The sequence below is a fragment of the Pistacia vera genome, unplaced genomic scaffold (genome assembly GCF_008641045.1).
Source record: "Pistacia vera cultivar Batoury unplaced genomic scaffold, PisVer_v2 Contig306, whole genome shotgun sequence".
Classification (NCBI taxonomy): domain Eukaryota; kingdom Viridiplantae; phylum Streptophyta; class Magnoliopsida; order Sapindales; family Anacardiaceae; genus Pistacia; species Pistacia vera.
The window spans coordinates 411,123-431,083 of NW_022196120.1; the positions used below are offsets into that span (position 1 = coordinate 411,123).

Sequence of the window (19,961 nt, forward strand, 5' to 3'; positions counted from 1 at the left end):
GATCTTTTAGAACTGAAATGATGTTTTAACAAGTCTTTTTCCACCCTTAATATTGGATTAGGGTCTGTTTTAGGATTTGCAGACTATTGTAATCTAGTCGTTTCGGCTTCGGCTTCGGCTTCGTATATTATATATTAACCCGACCCCAAGCCCCAACCGCAAATCTAAAATTTTGCATATTTTTGGACAAAAAGCAGCATATACTTTGTGCTATGGACCGACCTTACAAATCCATGTTATGTCACACCATTTGTATATGGATTCGCAACACATGCAAGATCTTAAAAAGGTGGAACCCACTAATTAAAATCTAAAATTTTCCCACATGTAATCACATGATGAATATGGCATACCATCACCATTGTCACAATTAATCACGCAAATTCTGAGATATTTTCTTAATTAACAAGTTTAGGATTCCAATCAATTTACTCTACTCATTTATTTTCTTGTATATCTCTTTTCTTACAAGAAAAGGACACACTTAATCCACCATAACCCCACCTTTTGTTCCCTCTTTCACAGGTTTAACTTTGAAATTAATAATCATAACCCAACTCAAACCCCACCAACTGGGGACATCCAAGTCATAATTCAAATTTTTGAGGTTATTTTTTTAAATTTATGTAATCAGTCCCACCCATGAACGACCACCTTACCTGTTTGGATTTTTTTTTTATATAAGCTAAAACCTTATGTATCTCAACGGAGGCATTTAAGCTAAAAAAGTTATTTGTCATCAATGGCAGAGTTAGAGAACCCGAATGTGATGACAAATCTTATCACTTTTCTCTTTCTCTGCTTCAAAGAGTGGCTGAATCCAATGATATTAACTGTCGACTTCAGCCCCAGAAAATTTCTGTTTTCATGGCTTAGCTCGCCCTTCTATCTCAATTCAAAACTACTTAGAGAGAATTTTCAAGTACGCGAATTGTAGCCCTCTTGCTTCATTGTTGCTTATGTTTATCTTGATCGGTTCGCCAAAGGCAACCCTCGTTGCCTATCAATTCTTTCAACGTTCATCGTTTGCTTATCACAAGTGTCATGGTTGCCGCAAAGTTCATGGATGATATGTAAGTTTTTCAAGTTACTCACTTTGGCATGGCGGTGCAATTTAAATCTTTAGATTTGATTTCTGGGTTCTTGGTTTTCTTGAAATTATGTACTTGGTTTAGCTTTAAAGATTGGGTGGCGCATGAACATTGAAGTTTCTTTTAAATTGTTTTGACTGGTAGATTACTTTAAGATGCAAATTTTGGATTCTCGAATTCTTTTCTGGGATTTTCTCTAAAGAGATGAAAACCCAGATCCTCTGGTGTAAAATCACTGAATTTTCCTAGAAAACGATCTACTTGTTAAATCCAGATAATTCTAGTCATGTGAAACCCACGTTGTCTTCCAGAAAACAAGCTAAAATGCAGATATGAAGAAGGATTTTGGGCCAATTTGTTAATAGTTTAAAACATAATACTCCTTTGTCACTACATGTAGTTTTAAACAAACTATTAAATTCAGGTTCTTGTCAGGGGGTCTTTTAGTCATTAGTTATGAGAATATACTACAGTAATTTAGCACTCTGACCCTTTACATTATACTTAAAAAGATTGATTCTCTTTTTTAAATTTGCTTAAATAACTTTCAGGTATTACACAATGCTTACTATGCAAAAGTTGGAGGAATCAGCACAACAGAGATGAACTTTCTTGAAGTAGATTTTCTCTTTGGATTGGGCTTCCGCTTAATGTGACACCCAACACTTTTCACACTTACTGTTCATATCTTCAGAGAGAGATGATCTACAACCTCAACCATCTCTAAATATTGCAGAATCATCTTTAAACATTGGAAATTTCAAAGTCCACTTGTGTTTCAATGAAGATGAAACCTCACACCAACAGCAGCAACTAGCTGTTTAAGCTTTATTGTAAACTGTTAAAATTGTAGTTAGATGCAGTAGAGATATAGAGACTCTGTTTACTTCCTCATTTATAAACTTGTCTCTATGTCTTGTATTTGTTTACTTTTTCTGGTTTTGGATTTCAAATGATTTGGTATGTACAGATGGAAGATTCTTCTTTACAGTCTGGCAATCGAAGTCTATTAGTATATTAGTCCCTTAATTTTATTGCTTGATACTCTTTTTTTTCTGGCCTTAAGTGATACTTGTTCTTATCCATGTTAGGATTCTCTGAACTTTTTGAAGAGCCACAAAAGTTTGAGAAATCAGAGTGGCAAATAGGGAAAGGAATGAGTGGTACAAAAGAACAATGTACAGGGATAGTATTTGTTGTGAATATTTATAATTTGTTCCTTTTGACAGTTGTACAGATTCTTCAAAAGGGGACATGGAACATGTGCAATTACAGATAGGAAGTTTAGACTTTCGAAAGACAGAAAGGGAAAGATGGCATGCTACCACTTACCCCAACTTGTGATATGGAAAAAAAAGGCTACGAGTTCCAGTTCCAACAGTCTTATAATTGCCATATTGACCATTTAATCCTATCATCCAGGCACTTGCAGCATTTAGAACACACAAAACACTTCTGGTTATGCATTTATTTAATTTTGTTTTGCTTTATTAAAGTTTATTTTTATGAAGTCACTATATGACCATATTCATATATACCAAATTGAGAATAAAAACAAACAAAATTTCCCTCTTTTGTCAGAATACCAAAAGTTGGTGCTTAACTTAGGCAGCTGCAACTGGTCGACATAAACTGGTTAGTGTCACGGGTCAAAAAAATTTTAACATCTAGCGGCGCGAACGACAACACTGATATCCAGGCAGGTTACTTGAGAAATGAATGTGCTATCTGTAAATGTAACCGACAATCTAACAATGAAAAAGGGTTAACATTATTGATGTTATTACGCAGTAAACAGTCGGCAGCGTCAAGCAAGATGAGGAGGCAGAAAGTCACAGTTACAGTCAGAATAATTGTAAAATTGAGGTACTACTAAAATTTCGATTGTTGAATGCTCAATTTTTGGTGAGGAAGAGCTCATAAGTTAAGTTCTGTTGCTGCCTAATAGTATTCTGTCAAACATTTCGATTGGATGGCTATACACACACACATTCTGCCGTTTCAAGTCTTATTAACTGCTGTATATCAAGTATTTAAGTGCTGTACAGTTGCACAACAAATGTTGGAGCAGGACAGTAAGGAACCTCAATTTGCCGAGGATGAACTCCTTTTGCTGTTTGGGCACAAGGGTTACTCTCCAATCTAGAACCCGAATTCATTTGGGTCATATGACCCCAGTTTAGTCTGGCTAAGGGTTCCGTTTATCCCTTAGTTCGAGCTGCCTTCCTAACCGTGTCGGACTTTCTTTTGTTTGACTGTTAAATAATTTATTACAGGTACATTGCGTATTAGGAAATTCTTTGTGCCAAAACGTGTATACCTAATCAATAACCCTCTTCATATCTGGACAAAAGAAATCTTCTGTATTCAAAATTGGACTAATGTTAAATGTTCATCAACATTAGAAGACAACTTAATTCAGCAATCACTACATATAATACTTTAATTATCTGATACACAGACTTTCATGTCAGATTACATAAACAAATTGGCTCAGGATATTGATTTCATCCTGAATATAACATAATTGGCTAAGGACATTGAAGCTCATCCTGAATACCAGTGTATGTCTTGTTACTTGTATACTTGTTATACATCTGGATCAAACACCGAACTACGAAAGGCACAGCAGCCGCAAGCAAGATGTATCGAAATCTGACAGATTCATTAGGCGTAACAGCAAAAAGAGCAGATCCATAAGTTACTATCATTGCACCAGTGGCAACCCATATCTCGAAATGAAAAGGAAACCTATATGTAGCGAAACAATAACAAGTATGGATGTAGAAAGAGCCACGGTGTTAGAAATCAAGAAAACATAGTAGGCTTCATTTTGAGCAGCATAATAGCCCTCGGCAACATGTCCATTATTATCATCTTGCCAAACACCACCAGGAGGGTTGACTCCTGCTTGAAAAGTCACTGCAGCAATTAAGTGACAACGATCAGGATCACATTCCGGGCATCACTTGGCGAGTCCCTGCCTTCTTCATACCGGAAATATTTAAACCAGCTCCCCAGTACTCAAAGAAGGGTAAGACGACTTGGTATACAATTTCTTGAGCAATGAAAGTTTAAGGATATTGCCTTCCAAGATGTTCAAATAGAAACTTAATTCTGACTGAGTCCACTATCTTAACATTTTTTAACGTAATAAATTATATATGAAGTCAGTTGTTATATACACATATGTTTGAGAAGGGAAAAGAAAAAGTGATATGTCCTTGTTATAATAAAGAAGTTTGGTGCGTGTTACCAAGTCCGGCGAGTCCCTTTGGCTGTGTTAGGAGCGAGCAACCACGAAGGAACAAGATGCTTTTAAATTATTGAATTTGAAATATTAACATCATATATATTCTGATTTTTCAACTTATCAGCAGCAGTTGCAGCTAACAGGATGTATGTTCTTGTTTGTTGTTTGTTGTAAGCTGCACTAATTTGCTCAGATTATTTATGTTCAGTCTTACTGGGACATGCCTCAACTGCAAGTCATCTCATTCACCTTTTGGAAGAAAACTGCACAATGCCTTTTTTGCTGTGCTCTGTTTTTAGAGATGTCCTTAATCACATCATTGGCTGTCATGTTTTTTCTCAATTGCAAGTCATCTCATTCATGAGACACTTACATTCTTTGTGTATGTTGCACATTGTTGGACTTCTACGTGGGGATGTATGAATTTGACACTGTTTGGCTGTACTTGTAAACAGTAATTTTTCTTTAGTTTACTAATAAACGGTTTGGTTGCTGTTTAATTTTTGAAACTTTTTTAATGCTTCCCAATTGCTAATAGGATTCATATTTGTTGCACTGTTTGTTACATTGTTACAGCTACATCAATAGGAAGAAATCCTTCTGGAAAGTGCTCAGTATCATTTTGCTCGGACTTCTTATAATCAGGTTTGATGACTAGTCATTTACTTTATGGTGGGTAATGAGTTACTTCCTTTTAGGTAATTATCTTTATATTCTGTAGTCTAGGGTGCACTGTCATATTTTTCATGGCATCCTATGAGAATTATCCCAGTGGCTATTCTTTAAAGTATTTGCATCAGATTGGTGAGTTCTCTCTCTCTCTCTCTCTCTCTCTCTTAACAGTAAACAAGCAGAAGAAATGTTGAGGGATGTTTTCAACAAGGGTGTTTCTTGCTAAAAATTGTTTTAGACAGAAATGTCTTCAGCAATGCTAAAAAACTGTAGCTACCTTATTTTTGAAATCACAGTCAATTATATATATATATTTTTTCCCTCTCTTTGAATTTGGCATTTCATAGAATGTTTCTTCTGACCTAAAATCTGTTATTGTGGCAAATATTGGGCATTGATCTTTTTGGTAGGTCATCTTGCTGACAGTTCTGAAGAACATTGGGTTCACATTGATACTTACTCAGCCATGAACGGGATATCCCGCTTTTGTGAAAATGATGTCTCATGGAGGTATGCTCGGTTATTGCTTATGTATGTAAACAATGTTAACTTTACAACTGGCTTTACAACATTTTCACTCCATAGTGTGTAAACGTAAATGATAAAAAATCTGTGAATAGTTTGCGACATTTCATGTGGGGTCCACAGTCTTTGCTTAAACTGCTTCCATGGTTCATACTATCCAAGTACGGGAATGTTTCCCCAGTTCAGTGAGAATTTTCACCACATGGTTTTTTTAAATGCTTAGACATTATAACAGTTGTGATGCCACTTGCCTGAAATATTGGGAACACAGATAATTTAAAGTAAGCTGTGCTGCAACAAGAATGTTAGTACCAACACAAGGGCATGGTACTTAGAATGAGTTCCCCAGTTCGGTGAGAATTTATTACATGGTTATTTTAATTGCTTAGACATTATAACAATTGTGGCATCACTTGCCTGAAATATTGGGAATATAGATATTTTAAAGTGAGCTGTGCTCTAACAAGATTGGTAGTACAACACAAGGGCATGGAAACTTAGAATGAGTTGTGCTGTAACAAGATTGTTACTGACCAAGTTTATCGAACCAGGAAAAAATTGAGAATATCTTTGTTTTATTGTCCCTCCTTTTTGTTTTGGTCAATAATGACTGACAAAGTGCTCCTGTACAGTATGCTCAGATTTGTTTTGTTGAAATGGGCTTGACATCGCACTTTCAGTAATTAATTTTTTTTTTTTTTTTTTTTCATAACTCCGATGAAGCATTGTTCTTTCATGTTGTGCATAGTAATCATGTCTGCTGTTTCCAAGGTTTATCTATCAGTTCATAACTGTGTCTTATAATGCCAGATATTCCAAAGAAGAAGGCATCCCTTTGGAAGAATTTCATAAGAGAAATTTCACCTATCTATTGAAGTGAGTATTCCATTGTCTTTATGCTATCTTTTTAACGTGTCCTTGGGCCAAATATGTCATGAAGTGAGGTTCGGATTTTGCATTTTTTGCCCCTATCTTGCAATATCTATAAAATAGCCAATGACATGAATGCGCACTGGATTACATAAAAGATTTAGTACTTTTTGCTAATGCACGTGTAATTTATCTTTCTTATCTATGTAACAGTGAGCATTCTTCTGTTGATGGATACAAGTGTTTATTTACTGTGGATGGTTTCTCAAGGGTTCGTCCCCAAATGAGTTTTCCACCCTGGTTACTGGTAGGTAAAGAACAGTGTCTCACACAGGTAGTGGCCTAAGATTATCAGATCTGAAAATTCTCTTTGCGATTAATATCTGCAGATTAAAGAGCCCAAAGTATATGTCCATGGAAACATGGAAAACAACGATGTCATGCGTAAAAGGTGGCCAGGATGCTCTTGATTTTTTATCGATTCCGTATGTGTGAGTTGATCTTGCCAAAATCATTGTGTCAAATATGGATTATAGCTGCATCTCTCAACTTCAATATGGTTTTAATGCAGGTAATGAGCATGACAACCTGTAAGTTCAAGTTGCTGATACCTTGAACCAGTTGCTTACCTGCCATGTGAAGCCCATCAGATAGCATCTCATTTTGTATGTGATTGATAATCACTTTTGGTTTGTTATAGAGGATAGAAAGTTGCATTTGATATCATATTGGAAGCAAAACCAAAATTATTGTTGAGGTTTTGTTCTTCCTCGAGTTTCGCCCTTTCTTTCCTTGCTTAATATGAGAACTTTGTTGCTATATTCTTGCTCTTTTGTCATGGAACTTTTTTGGTATCCATTAACAAAATGAACTCAAACCTATGATTTTTTATGGAAAAGAAAAAATTATTTTTGGCTGACATCCTTGAATTAGTTTGATTTCAAACAAAATATGCACCATCTTGTGTGCTACAGTTTGCATAAGATGGATTTTCTGCACTTCTGCTCCTTTTTTCTTTGTTACTTTTTTCAGAATCCTGGTATTGGCTCCGACTATTTGAACCAGCAAGGAGCTATTACTTTTACTAAACCTGCCGACCGGATCTCGGTAGACTTCCACCGTTCTTGCTCTTGTTCACAACAAATGCGGCAGTGGCAATAAGAATTTGACCAGCGAAGAAAATAAAAAAACTTAATTGAGGAATATAATATTAATTGCACTTTGAGATTTTAACGTGACAGTGTGAACACAAGGGTAAACGACACTCAGCTGCTTCTTGAGTTTTTATGGGTCAACAATTTTATTCAAATATCGTTTTGCCTCTTCCAAGTTCCAATAATTCTTTTGGTAATGACAAAAAATACTACACAATTCAGGCGGTAAATAAGAGGAGGGGTTCATTGTAGTTTCTGCTAACTACTGGGGGTATATGTAATTATCCTCGCAAACAAACCAAATAAATTCAGGTAGTTAAAGGTAATTTTACTACTTATCTTGAAGGAAGATCAATCTGTTCAATCGAGAAAAAAACCTTCGTTTCGCAGTATATACACTTTAAACAAACTACAATCTGCAAAGACTCGCATCTCAGAAACATGTTTCTTCAACCTTCTCTTCATAATCACCACAACATTTCTCTCTCTTCAACCCTCTCTTATTCTCAACTTCTTCCATGTAAACTTCCTACTTTTGCCCTTTACCAAACTGTAACGCACCAGAAACTCCCCATCATAAGATGCTCTATATCTCAAATTCACAACTATGGAACGGTGGACTTTGAGCGAAGACCCATGATCAAATGGAATGCTATTTACAAGAAAATATCTCTTATGGAGAATCCTGAAATGGGTTGTGCTTCTGTGTTGAATCAGTGGGAGAATGGTGGCAGGAAGGTTACAAAATGGGAGCTATCTAGAGTTATTAAGGAGTTGAGGAAGTACAGGCGCTACAAGCAAGCTCTGGAGGTATAAACCAATTAAAAGTAATTATTTTGGTGCTTTGTTTAGCATTTATTTGTCATTTTCAGATGAATTGGATTGGTTTTTAGTGGAATTGATGCTGCAAGCAAGATTTTGAGACAATCGAAGCTTTTTTGGGGTCTTTGTTCAGTGTTTTTGGTGCGTCTTGTTTTATGGGCATTTGTTATTTCAGTTAAAGTTGCAATCCCTAACCTCTCTTCAAGTTCATAATGAATCTTAACTGGTATGGGGCTTTTTATACATATGAAGTTTAAACTGTCTCATTGGAAAGCCTAGTTTAAGTTCTTCCTGTTTGAAAGGCAGCTAGTGCAGGAGGAAAGAATCAATTCTGCCGCAATTTTGTGTGAGCTATTTGGCCCCTGAGAAATTTAGGGATGGAATTAGTAGAACTAGTGAAGTTCAAATTTCAATGTAAAATAGACTGAAGCGGGTAGTCAGGTAATGTCGCTTGATTTTGAGGAAAGAGAAGAGAAAATATTTGTCTGACTCTCAATAGGATACTGAGAGCTTCTTTAATAGGGTTGTTTTGATCAAAATTTGTCCTTTGGTGTTTCCTTGGCTAGGGGTCAGTAGGCATTTTTGTATCAGAGATTTGAGTTGCTAAACTGACTTTATTTTCTGCAGGTGTATGAGTGGATGAACAATAGAGGAGAGAGGTTCAGATTATCTGCTAGTGATGCTGCGATTCAGTTAGACCTAATTGCCAAAGCTCATGGAATATCTAGTGCCGAAGATTTTTTCCTACAGCTTCCTCATACTTTAAAGGACAGGAGAGTATATGGGGCTCTTCTGAATGCCTATGTTCGGGCTAGAATGAGAGGAGATGCTGAATTATTATTTGACAAAATGAGAGATAAGGGTTATGCTACGCACTCTCTTCCGTTCAATGTGATGATGACTCTTTATATGAACCTCAAGGAGTACGATAAAATTGACTTAGTGGTTTCAGAAATGATGGAGAAAGGCGTACGACTAGATGTATATTCGTACAACATTTGGCTATCATCTTGTGGATCCCAAGGATCTGGAGAAAAGATGGAACAAGTATATGAACAGATGAAAATGGATAGAGCCATTAATCCGAACTGGACTACATTCAGCACAATGGCGACAATGTATATTAAGATGGGACAGTTTGAAAAGGCTGAAGAGTGCTTAAGGAGGGTTGAGAGTAGAATAACTGGTCGGGATAGGATACCTTATCATTATCTCTTAAGTCTGTACGGTGGTGTTGGTAATAAAGAGGAGGTATATCGGGTGTGGAAGGCTTACAAATCGATTTTTCCTGGTATTCCAAATTTGGGATACCATGCTATGATCTCATCTTTGGTTAGGATTGGTGATATTGAAGGTATAGAGAATGTATATGAGGAATGGCTGTCAGTTAAGTCATCTTATGACCCTAGAATAGCAAATCTTCTCCTGGGATGTTATGTTAAAGAAGGAAATTTTGATAAAGCTGAGACTTTCTTCAATCACATTGTTGAAGTGGGAGGAAAGCCAAATTCAACTACATGGGAGATTCTTGCTGAAGGACATATTGGAGAGAAGAGAATTATGGAGGCTTTGTCTTGCTTCAAGGAAGCTTTTGCAGCTGAGGGAGTAAAGAATTGGAGGCCAAAACCTGTAAATGTGCTTGCCTTTTTTAAACTCTGTGATGAAGAATCCGACACGGCAAGTAAAGAGGTTTTGGTGGGATTATTAAGGCAATCTGGGTATCGTAAAGACAAAGCTTATATTTCAATGATTGGCTTAACTGATGAAACTGTTAATACCAATGTTTTATCGGAGAAGGATAGCACTGACTATAACAATGACAGTGGTGAAGATGAGGATCAAACACTCCTCAGCCAACTGCAGAGTAGCCCGTGATTTGTCTGCTTTCTCCTTTTATTTTAAATATCACAAAATAGTTTTGAACCTTTAATAACTTTGCTTTAAGGAGATTCTTTCCACAGTTGGATACGAGTTTTACTCACAGCAACTAGGAGTAAGCTTTGCTTCAATAGAGGGTTCCAGTCATCTGTATTTCACCTGTTTAAATTTTGTTTTAATATTTACTGTATTCTTTCTTGTGTAGCATTTGGCTTAGTAGAAATTTCGCCTTAGCCTTTACAGTTGGTTCAGTTTTGTTGAGTATTATTAAATGTTTACTGCATTTTCATCTGTAACGTTTTCTTTCTGTTGATTTCAATTGATTTATGTTTAGGCATAAGATGAAAACATTAGAGATTAAAGTCCACCTTCAGGACATTTTATAGGACTACTTGGTTTCAGATCGAGTCCTTCAGGGCATTTTGTAGGACCTCTTGGTTGCAGATTGAGTTAGACATTGACATTGCTTTGCCTTGGCTGAAATAGTTTCTGATGGTTAGTGGACTGTGGACAAGCTTTGCACGCATTTTATTCATGAAGTTCCCCGAGGTTTAACGTTGTTAAGCGTAACCAGAAAGAAAATTAAGGACTGTTACTGTGCGAGAGACGATATTAAAGAAATATACAAGAGACGATATAAAAGAAGTATACTCAATCATGAGAAAACTTCCCGCCCGTCCAGATTCCAGTACAATCCAATTTCATCACCTTCTTTCAAGACCCTTCTGAGAACAGAATCGAAGTCCATAGTTTGAAAACCAAGTGATCCTCAGAGAAACAATGAAATGTTGAATATTTGAATTGACTCTCGAGACACAGAATTTTATGGGTTGTTCAGTTGTTCTTGCGGAAAGAGAGGGGTGTAATTGTGTAGCTCGCCCAGCGGATTGTGGGAGCTTTGGGCTGTAATTGGGTCTGTAACGTCTGAGGAAAATCTTGGACTAAATAAATGGACTTCTTATCTGTTTCTCCGAAAACAGCGCCTTTCTTGTAGGAGATTTACATGTGATACAAGTTGGGCATAAACATACAAGAGTGCTAACCTAACAAACCTCTCTCACTAATCCCACACTAACCTTATGTGAGAGTTTGTAATTAGTTTGGTCCGAAACTTATTATTGGACAGACAAGATCCATGCGAACTGATGAATTGTGAACTGATAAATTGTGAGTTGACCCGTGATGTTTGTGAGTGTAGTGTTACTCATAAACATAATATATAATTGTGCAACTGAAATTGAAAAGGATAGACAACTCACAACTACAGTGTGTTTGATCGCTTAGCTTCCGAATTTGTCAATGTTACCCTTTACCAACTTTACCTTCTACTATTAGGCTTTCTTTTACTTAACAGTGATTGATTTGATGCACATTAAACTCCATATTTCCCCTCTCCTTATCTTAATAACCTTATTAATTACAGAAACAATGTAGCAATCTTTAATAAGCTATACTCGACAAAGTAAGCCGTCGGTGATAAAGCCATTTCAAAAAAACAAGAGAACCCCAAATGTCCAAATCACATGTGCTACACGTGCTAAGAATACATTTTGAATTTTTAATAGTGAAGTGGCATGTCCTTAACGTAGATGTCCAAAATTTTGGGCTTAATAAAACCATGGATTAAAAGATTATCATTTTCTGTAAAAAGGATGGCAGTCTTGAGGATGATTGAAGGAGAAGGACCCACTAGAAGAGCAAGTGGGGAGGTGTATTTCGCAATTAGTAGGGGAGAAAATCACGTGGGATAGCACATGGTTATGGGATACAGATACGTTACATGCAAAGGGCAAAGCGATAGATACGCTTTGTCTTTTGTTTTGAGTTTTACACATTTTACTCTTATAAACAAGACATGCTTTGCTCCTGTTTCACTCCAAGAATAACTCAACATGCTTCCAGCTTGGCCACTGTTAGTGTTAATTACACAAATTAAAGACAAAGCTGAAAGGATAACTGTATTTGTGGTTGGCACTGGCAGCAGCATGTTATAATTGCAAGTTAAAAGGGCTTCCAAATAAATTCACATCTTGCTGTAAAGTCACGTCTTCTCTTCTCTTCTCTTCTATAATATACTTGAGTTTCTCTAAAGAAATGCTCACCACAGCTTCACATATAAATGCCTGTAAATGTATATATATCCCTCCAATTGAGTTGGTTTTAAGTTCAACCTTCACGACTTGAGCTGGAAATATTGACCAATTATTATGATCTTTTAGAACTGAAATGATGAGTTTTAACAAGTCTTTTAATCCACCCTTAATACTGGATTAGTGTCTGTTTTAGGATTTGCAGACAGATTATGTAAATCTAGTCGGTTTCGGCTTCGGCTTCGTATATTATATATTAAACCCGACCCCAAGCCCCAACCGCAAATCTAAAATTTTGCATATTTTTGGACAAAAAGCAGCATATACTTTGTGCTATGGACCGACCTTACAAATCCATGTTATGTCACCAATTTGTATATGGATTCGCAACACATGCAAGATCTTAAAAAGGGTGGAACCCACTAATTAAAATCTAAAATTTTCCCACATGTAATCACATGATGAATATGGCATACCATCACCATTGTCACAATTAATCACGCAAATTCCTGAGATATTTTTCTTAATTAACAAGTTTAGGATTCCAATTCAATTTACTCTACTCATTTTATTTTCATTGTATATCTCTTTTCTTTACAAGAAAAAGACACATGTTAATCCACCATAAACCCCACCTTTTGTTCCCTCTTTCACAGGTTTAACTTTGAAATTAATAATCATAACCCAACTCAAACCCCACCAACTGGGGACATCCAAGTCATAATTCAAATTTTTGAGGTTATTTTTTTAAATTTAAGTAATCAGTCCCACCCATGAACGACCACCTTACCTGTTGGATTTTTTTTTTTATATAAGCATAAAACCTTATGTATCTCAACGGAGGCATTTAAGCTAAAAAAGTTATTTGGTCATCAATGGCAGAGTTAGAGAACCCGAATGTGATGACAAATCTTATCACTTTTCTCTCTTCTCTGCTTCAAAGAGTGGCTGAATCCAATGATATTAACTGTCGACTTCAGCCCCAGAAAATTTCTGTTTTTCATGGCTTAGCTCGCCCTTCTATCTCAATTCAAAACTACTTAGAGAGAATTTTCAAGTACGCGAATTGTAGCCCGTCTTGCTTCATTGTTGCTTATGTTTATCTTGATCGGTTCGCCCAAAGGCAACCCTCGTTGCCTATCAATTCTTTCAACGTTCATCGTTTGCTTATCACAAGTGTCATGGTTGCCGCAAAGTTCATGGATGATATGTAAGTTTTTCAAGTTACTCACTTTGGCATGGCGGTGTCAATTTAAATCTTTAGATTTGATTTCTGGGTTCTTGGTTTTCTTGAAATTATGTACTCGGTTTAGCTTTAAAGATTGGGTGGAGCATGAACATTGAAGTTTCTTTTAAATTGTTTTGACTTGGTAGATTACTTTAAGATGCAAATTTTGGATTCTCGAATTCTTTTCTGGGATTTTCTCTCAAGAGATGAAAATTCCAGATCCTCTGGTGTAAAATTACTGAATTTTCCTAGAAAACGATCTACTTGTTAAATCCAGATAATTCTAGTCATGTGAAACCCACGTTGTCTTCCAGAAAACAAGCTAAAATGCAGATGATGAGGAAAGATTTTTGGGCCAATGTGTTAATAGTTTAAAATCAATAACTCCTTTTGTCACTACATGTAGTTTTAAAACAAACTATTAAATTCAGGTTCTTGTCAGGGGGTCTTTTAGTCATTTAGGTTATGGAGAATATACTACAGTAATTTAGCACTCTTGACCCTTTACAGTATACTTAAAAAGATTCTCTTTTTTAAAATTTTTGCTTAAATAACTTTCAGGAATTACAACAATGCTTACTATGCAAAAGTTGGAGGAATCAGCACAACAGAGATGAACTTTCTTGAAGTAGATTTTCTCTTTGGATTGGGCTTCCGCTTAAATGTGACACCCAACACTTTTCACACTTACTGTTCATATCTTCAGAGAGAGATGATGCTACAACCTCAACCATCTCTAAATATAGCAGAATCATCTTTAAACATTGGAAGATTTCTAAAAGTCCACTTGTGTTTCAATGAAGATGAAACCTCACACCAACAGCAGCAACTAGCTGTTTAAGCTTTATTGTAAACTGTTAAAATTGTAGTTAGATGCATGTAGAGATATAGAGACTCTGTTTACTCTTCCTCATTTATAAACTTGTCTCTATGTCTTGTATTTGTTTACTTTTTCTGGGTTTTGGATTTCAAATGATTTGGTATGTACAGATGGAAGATTCTTCTTTACAGTCTGGCAATGGAAGTCTATTATGTAATTAGTCCCTTAATTTTATTGCTTGATACTCTTTTTTTTCTGGCCTTAAGTGATACTTGTTCTTATCCATGTTAGGATTCTCTGAACTTTTTGAAGAGCCACTAAAAGTTTGAGAAATCAGAGGTGGAAAATAGGGAAAGAAAATGAGTGGTGACAAAAGAACAATGTACAGGGATTAGTATTTTGTTGTGAATATTTAACAATTTGTTCCTTTTGACAGTTGTACAGATTCTTCAAAAGGGGACATGGAACATGTGCAATTACAGATAGGAAGTTTAGACTTTCGAAAGACAGAAAGGGAAAGATGGCATGCTACCACTTACCCCAACTTGTGATATGGAAAAAAATGGCTAGGAGTTCCAGTTCCAACAGTCTTATAATTGCCTTATTGACCATTTAATCCTATCATCCAGGCACTTGCAGCATTTAGAACACACAAAACACTTCTGGTTATGCCATTTTATTTAATTTTGGTTTTGCTTTTATTTATGAAGTCACTAGTATGACCATATTCATATATACCAAATTGAGAATAAAAAGAAACAAAATTTCTCCTCTTTTGTCAGAATACCAAAAGTTAATGTGCTTAACTTAGGCAACTGCAACTGGTCGACATAAACTGGGTTAGTGTCACGGGTCAACAAAAATTTAACATCTAGCGGCGCCGAACGACAACAACTGATATCCGAGCAGGTTACTTGAGAAATGAATGTGCTATCTTTAAATGTAACTGACAATCTAACAATGAAAAAGGGTTAAGACATTATTGATGTTATTACGTAGTAACAGTCGGCAGCTGCAAGCAAGAAGAGGAGGCAAAAAGTCAAGAGTTACAGTCAGAATAATTGTAAAATTGAGGTAACTACTGAAAGAATTTCTACGATTGTTGGAATGCTCAATTTTTGGTGAGGGAAGGGCTCATAAGTTGAAAGTTCTGTTGCTGCCTAAATTGTATTCTGTCAAACATTTCGATTTTTGATGGCTATACACACTCACATTCTGCCGTTTCAAGTCTTATTTAACTGCTGTATATCAAGTATTTAAGTGCTGTACAGTTGCACAACAATAATACGTTGGAGCATGACATTAAGGAACCTCAAATTTAGGCCGAGGATGAACCTCTTTTTGCTGTTTGGGCACAAGGGTTACTCTCCAATCAAGAAAGCCCGAATTCATTTGGGTCAATATGCCCCTAGTTTAGTCTGGGCTAAGGGTTCCGTTTATCCACTAGTTCGAGCTGCCTTCCTAACCTGTGTCGGACTTTCTTTTGTTTGACTGCTAAATAAGTTGATTACAATTCCATTGCGTATTAGGAAATTCTTTTTGGGAGTATTTGTCTGAGCTTATGAAAATTAGCTTATAAGCAACAATTGCTTATAAGCTAAAATTAACTTATAAGCATTTGAAATTCTAAGCAATTACGTGTTTGGTTAAAGTACTTATAAGTGATTGATAAGTAATTGACGTGTTTGGTAAAATGTGGCTTATAAGTATATTTTATTATAAAATTCCTAAAAAAGGTATTACATTAAACAAGGGCATACTATGAAATTTTAAAATTAAACAAGGATAATGTGGTAATATACTTGGTCAAACTAATTTATAAGCAAAGTGCTTATAAGCCAAAAAAAAAAAAGTACCTCTCCCCCAACTTATTTTTTTTAGCTTATAAGCTCAAAAAAATTATAAACAAACAAGTCAGTTTAATTTTAGAGCTTATAAGCAAGTTTGACCAGCTTATAAGCTTAGACAAACACCCCCAAATTGTGCCAAAACGTGTATACCTAATCAATAATCCCTCTTCATATCTGGACAAAAGAAATCTTCTGTATTCAAAATTGGACTAATGTTAAATGTTCATCAACAATTAGAAGGAACAACTTAATTTGGCAATCACAACATATAATACTTTAATTATCTGATACACAGACTTTCATGTCAGATTACATAAACAAATTGGCTCAGGATATTAATCTTCATCCTGAATATAAACATAATTGGCTAAGGACATTGAAGCTCATCCGGAATACTATTGGATATCTTGTTACTTGTATACTTGTTATACATCTGGATCAAACACCGAACTACGAAAGGCACAGCAGCCGCAAGCAAGATGTATCGAAATCTGACAGATTCATTAGGCGTAACAGCAAAAAGAGCAGATCCATAAGTTACTATCATTGCACCAGTGGCAACCCATATCTCGAAATGAAAAGGAAACCTATATGTGAGCGAAACAATAACAAGTATGGATGTAGAAAGAGCCACGGTGTTAGAAATCAAGAAAACATAGTAGGCTTCATTTTGAGCAGCATAAATAGCCCTGCCGGCAACATGTCCATTATTATCATCTTGCCAAACACCACCAGGAGGGTTGACTCCTGCTTGAAAAGTCACTGCAGCAATTAGAGTGACAACGATCAGGATCACATTCCGGGCATCACTTGGCGAGTCCCTGCCTTCTTCATACCGGAAATATTTAAACCAGCTCCTTCCAGTACTCAAAGAAGGGTAAGACGACATTGGTATACAATTTCTTGAGCAATGAAAGTTATTGCCACATGCAAGTGAAGGACAAAGGATTTTTAGTCATTAAAAAAGATTGACTTAAATATATTACCATAACTGGCTGCTAATTATTTTTCTTAATTTTGTGTAGTCAATCTTGCATATGGGCTTTGGCTCAAAGGGCATTTTTATGCGGCAAATTGTCTGGTATGTCTGTTATTTTGCTTTAAGTATCAGATATCATGGATTTTTGATTATTTTGATTTTCCTTTGTTTTGTTTTCTGATCAGATTTTCACCACAATTGTCTTTAGATGTGATTGGTGTAACTTCTGGGTGCTCTTGGCATAGAGCTTTTGTTGTATTGCTGTTCTTTTCTGGAATATGCTTATTGATATTTTTCTCATTATATGTTGCATATCGAAGAGAGTACAGGCTGTCTGCAATCTGACAATTAACGTTTGGAAGACAGTAAAGAATTAACATGCTACAAATATATCTATGTGCTAACTGGATATAAGAATTCCTATTTTAATTTTAAAACCATGATGCCTAGAACTATAAAGTGACAATATGGGAAAGTTATAAGCCTTGAACGCTTCTCGTTAGGATGCAACTTATATAATGTTGGACTCCTTCAAACCCCATGTATATATAATGTTTTTATATTCTTAAAGACACTGTGTGACACATAAGTTATGTTATTTTTTCTTTTATATTTAACTCGAGTAATTTTTTTGTAGTACTATTCTTTATAGTAGATATGTTTTTCCTACATTGCCCCTCCTTTATGCGTTTGCTACTGTATCTCAGTATTCTAATGCAAAAGTCTGATTAACATTTGTCCTTGTTATAAGAATCTCATTTTGTAAATACAACCAAATCAATTTCATTGTGGAAAGCACTGAAATGCTGTATCGGAACTGCCCTACTGTCCATAGTGTTGTAAATTGTTCTTATGTAATATTGTTCATCAGAATTGTTCTGTGATAGATTATGAATGATTTTTTCTTGCGCACGGCCTCACCATATTGGTTGATTCGATTATGTGGAAGAAGTGTTAGTGCCTGAGTTTGAAGTTTTTGTGTTCAATTCTGTTTTAAATCGGAGTTCTGAGTGGGGGTGTATCCTTGTTGAAGACTTTTTCATAGCACTTTTACTTTGCTGTGGAATTTGAGAAAAGCATTTCAGTGATATTCTTGGTTTTCCTCAAAGTTTCTCTTTCGTCTTTATCAATTCACCTCATTTGTAAATCTACATTTACAATATGGTTGATGGTAATTTCTATTAAATTTTGTTGTTCCCTCCATAAATTTGTGTGTGGTGCTGTCAGATTTCATACTAAATGTGGTGACTGCATTTAAGGAGCCTCTACATGGCATTCACCACAGATTTGGGTAATCAGCTGTCATCTTCATTTTGTAGGTTTCATTTGTGATGGTAAGGGTCACATACATCTTCTAGAGCTTGCCTTTGTTAGGTTCTTGATTAGCCTTGCGTGTTCATGTTTAGGTAATAATTAGGCAATTTTTCTGCTCTTCCTTCACTGTGTTTCATTAGACACATTCCTTTCACTGGTACTTCACTTCAGCCCTCCACGCTCTTTGCTTGTTGCATATCCTCTTTGTATAGTAGTATCAAACCTATAATTTTTTTGGCATCTTGTTTTTTTTCCTTCATAAATCATAATGGTTCCTAACTTAGAATGTTTCCTTTTCAGCTTGGTTCTTACTTGACAGGAGAGTTCTACCCTTTATTTTCCCTGTTTCCTCTTTGTACTACTTTACTCTAAGCTCCTCACAAGGTATTTGGAACTCTGGTGGCTCACTTTGTTTTTACATTATCAGAGCAACTTTATAATAATATTTTTTTAAAATTAATGCAGGAGCTTCGATTTATTATTAGTTCACTACAATTTTCAACTTATCAGCAGCAGTTGCAGCTAACAGGAGTATGTTCTTGTTGTTGTTTTGTTGTAAGCTGCACTTTTGCTCAGATTATTTATGTTCGTCTTACTGACATGCCTCAACTGCAAGTCATCTCATTCACCTTTTGGAAGAAAACGTGCACAATGCCTTTTTGCTGTGCTCTGTTTTTAGAGATGTCCTTAATCACATCATTGGCTGTCATGTTTTTTCTCAATTGCAAGTCATCTCATTCATAGACCTACATCTGTGTATGTTGCACATTGTTGACTTCTACGTGGGGATGTATGAATTGACCATGTTTGGCTGTGCTTGTAAACAGTAATTTTCTTTAGTTTACTAAAAACGTTTGGTTGCTGTTTAATTTTTGAAACTTTTTTAATTCGTCCCCATTGCTATAGGATTCATATTTGCACCTGTTTGTTACAGCTACATCAATAGGAAGAAATCCTTCTGGAAAGTGCTCAGTATCATTTTGCTGGACTTCTTATAATCAGGTTTGATGACTGTCATTACTTTATGGTGGGTAATGAGTTACTTCCTTTTAGGTAATTATCTTTATATTCTGTAGTCTAGGGTGCACTGTCATATTTTCCATGGCATCCTATGAGAATTACCCAGTGGCTATTCTTTAAAGTATTTGCATCAGATTGGTGAGTTCTCTCTCTCTCCTCTCTCTCTCTCTTAACAGTAAACAAGCAGAAGAAATGTTGAGGGATGTTTTCACAAGGGTGTTTCTTGCTAAAAATTGTTTTGACAAATGTCTTCACAATGCTAAAAACTGTACTCTACCTTATTTTGAAATCACAGTCAATTATATATTTTTTTTTTCCCTCTTTTGAATTTGGCATTTCATAGAATGTTCTTCTGACCTAAATCTGTATTGTGGCAAATATTGGGCTTGATCTTT

At 35.8% G+C, this 19,961-nt stretch overlaps 4 protein-coding genes and 1 pseudogene across 4 annotated transcripts in view; 4 read left to right on the plus strand and 1 right to left on the minus strand.

The window, feature by feature from the left end:
• Nucleotides 1–742: 742 nt before the first annotated feature.
• Nucleotides 743–1,946, plus strand: LOC116135970 (annotated as a pseudogene).
• Nucleotides 1,947–2,175: 229 nt separating this feature from the next.
• LOC116135948 (dol-P-Man:Man(7)GlcNAc(2)-PP-Dol alpha-1,6-mannosyltransferase-like) lies at nucleotides 2,176–6,890 on the plus strand. Its single transcript, XM_031421657.1, has 7 exons — nucleotides 2,176–2,231; nucleotides 2,321–2,407; nucleotides 4,921–4,989; nucleotides 5,066–5,148; nucleotides 5,427–5,526; nucleotides 6,352–6,417; nucleotides 6,625–6,890. Exons 1-7 carry the CDS (start codon nucleotides 2,176–2,178, stop codon nucleotides 6,755–6,757), a joined length of 594 nt encoding a protein of 197 aa, XP_031277517.1. The 3' UTR covers nucleotides 6,758–6,890.
• Nucleotides 6,891–7,940: 1,050 nt separating this feature from the next.
• LOC116136027 (pentatricopeptide repeat-containing protein At1g02150-like) lies at nucleotides 7,941–10,548 on the plus strand. Its single transcript, XM_031421754.1, has 2 exons — nucleotides 7,941–8,375; nucleotides 9,015–10,548. Exons 1-2 carry the CDS (start codon nucleotides 8,007–8,009, stop codon nucleotides 10,260–10,262), a joined length of 1,617 nt encoding a protein of 538 aa, XP_031277614.1. The 5' UTR covers nucleotides 7,941–8,006; the 3' UTR covers nucleotides 10,263–10,548.
• Nucleotides 10,549–13,182: 2,634 nt separating this feature from the next.
• Nucleotides 13,183–14,668, plus strand: LOC116136007 (cyclin-U4-1-like). Its single transcript, XM_031421716.1, has 2 exons — nucleotides 13,183–13,565; nucleotides 14,145–14,668. Exons 1-2 carry the CDS (start codon nucleotides 13,231–13,233, stop codon nucleotides 14,422–14,424), a joined length of 615 nt encoding a protein of 204 aa, XP_031277576.1. The 5' UTR covers nucleotides 13,183–13,230; the 3' UTR covers nucleotides 14,425–14,668.
• A 1,852-nt stretch (nucleotides 14,669–16,520) lies between these two features.
• The window catches only part of LOC116135981, a 29,427-nt gene continuing 25,986 nt past the window's right edge, over nucleotides 16,521–19,961 (minus strand). Inside the window, exon 2 of the mRNA XM_031421689.1 lies at nucleotides 16,521–17,172. Coding sequence (XP_031277549.1) covers nucleotides 16,621–17,142 — 522 coding nt within the window. The 5' untranslated portion in view covers nucleotides 17,143–17,172 and the 3' untranslated portion in view covers nucleotides 16,521–16,620. The remainder of the gene's footprint in view (nucleotides 17,173–19,961) is intronic.

Bases quoted from the DNA above. Each gene is read 5' to 3' on its own strand.
- LOC116135948 (XM_031421657.1), top strand. From the start codon at position 2,176: ATGTTAGGATTCTCTGAACTTTTTGAAGAGCCACAAAAGTTTGAGAAA. The intron at 4,990-5,065 runs GTTTGATGACTA...TATATTCTGTAG, and splicing joins CTCGGACTTCTTATAATCAG to TCTAGGGTGCACTGTCATAT. The intron at 5,149-5,426 runs GTGAGTTCTCTC...TCTTTTTGGTAG, and splicing joins AAAGTATTTGCATCAGATTG to GTCATCTTGCTGACAGTTCT.
- LOC116136027 (XM_031421754.1), top strand. From the start codon at position 8,007: ATGTTTCTTCAACCTTCTCTTCATAATCACCACAACATTTCTCTCTCT. The intron at 8,376-9,014 runs GTATAAACCAAT...TATTTTCTGCAG, and splicing joins GCTACAAGCAAGCTCTGGAG to GTGTATGAGTGGATGAACAA.
- LOC116136007 (XM_031421716.1), top strand. From the start codon at position 13,231: ATGGCAGAGTTAGAGAACCCGAATGTGATGACAAATCTTATCACTTTT. The intron at 13,566-14,144 runs GTAAGTTTTTCA...AATAACTTTCAG, and splicing joins GCAAAGTTCATGGATGATAT to GAATTACAACAATGCTTACT.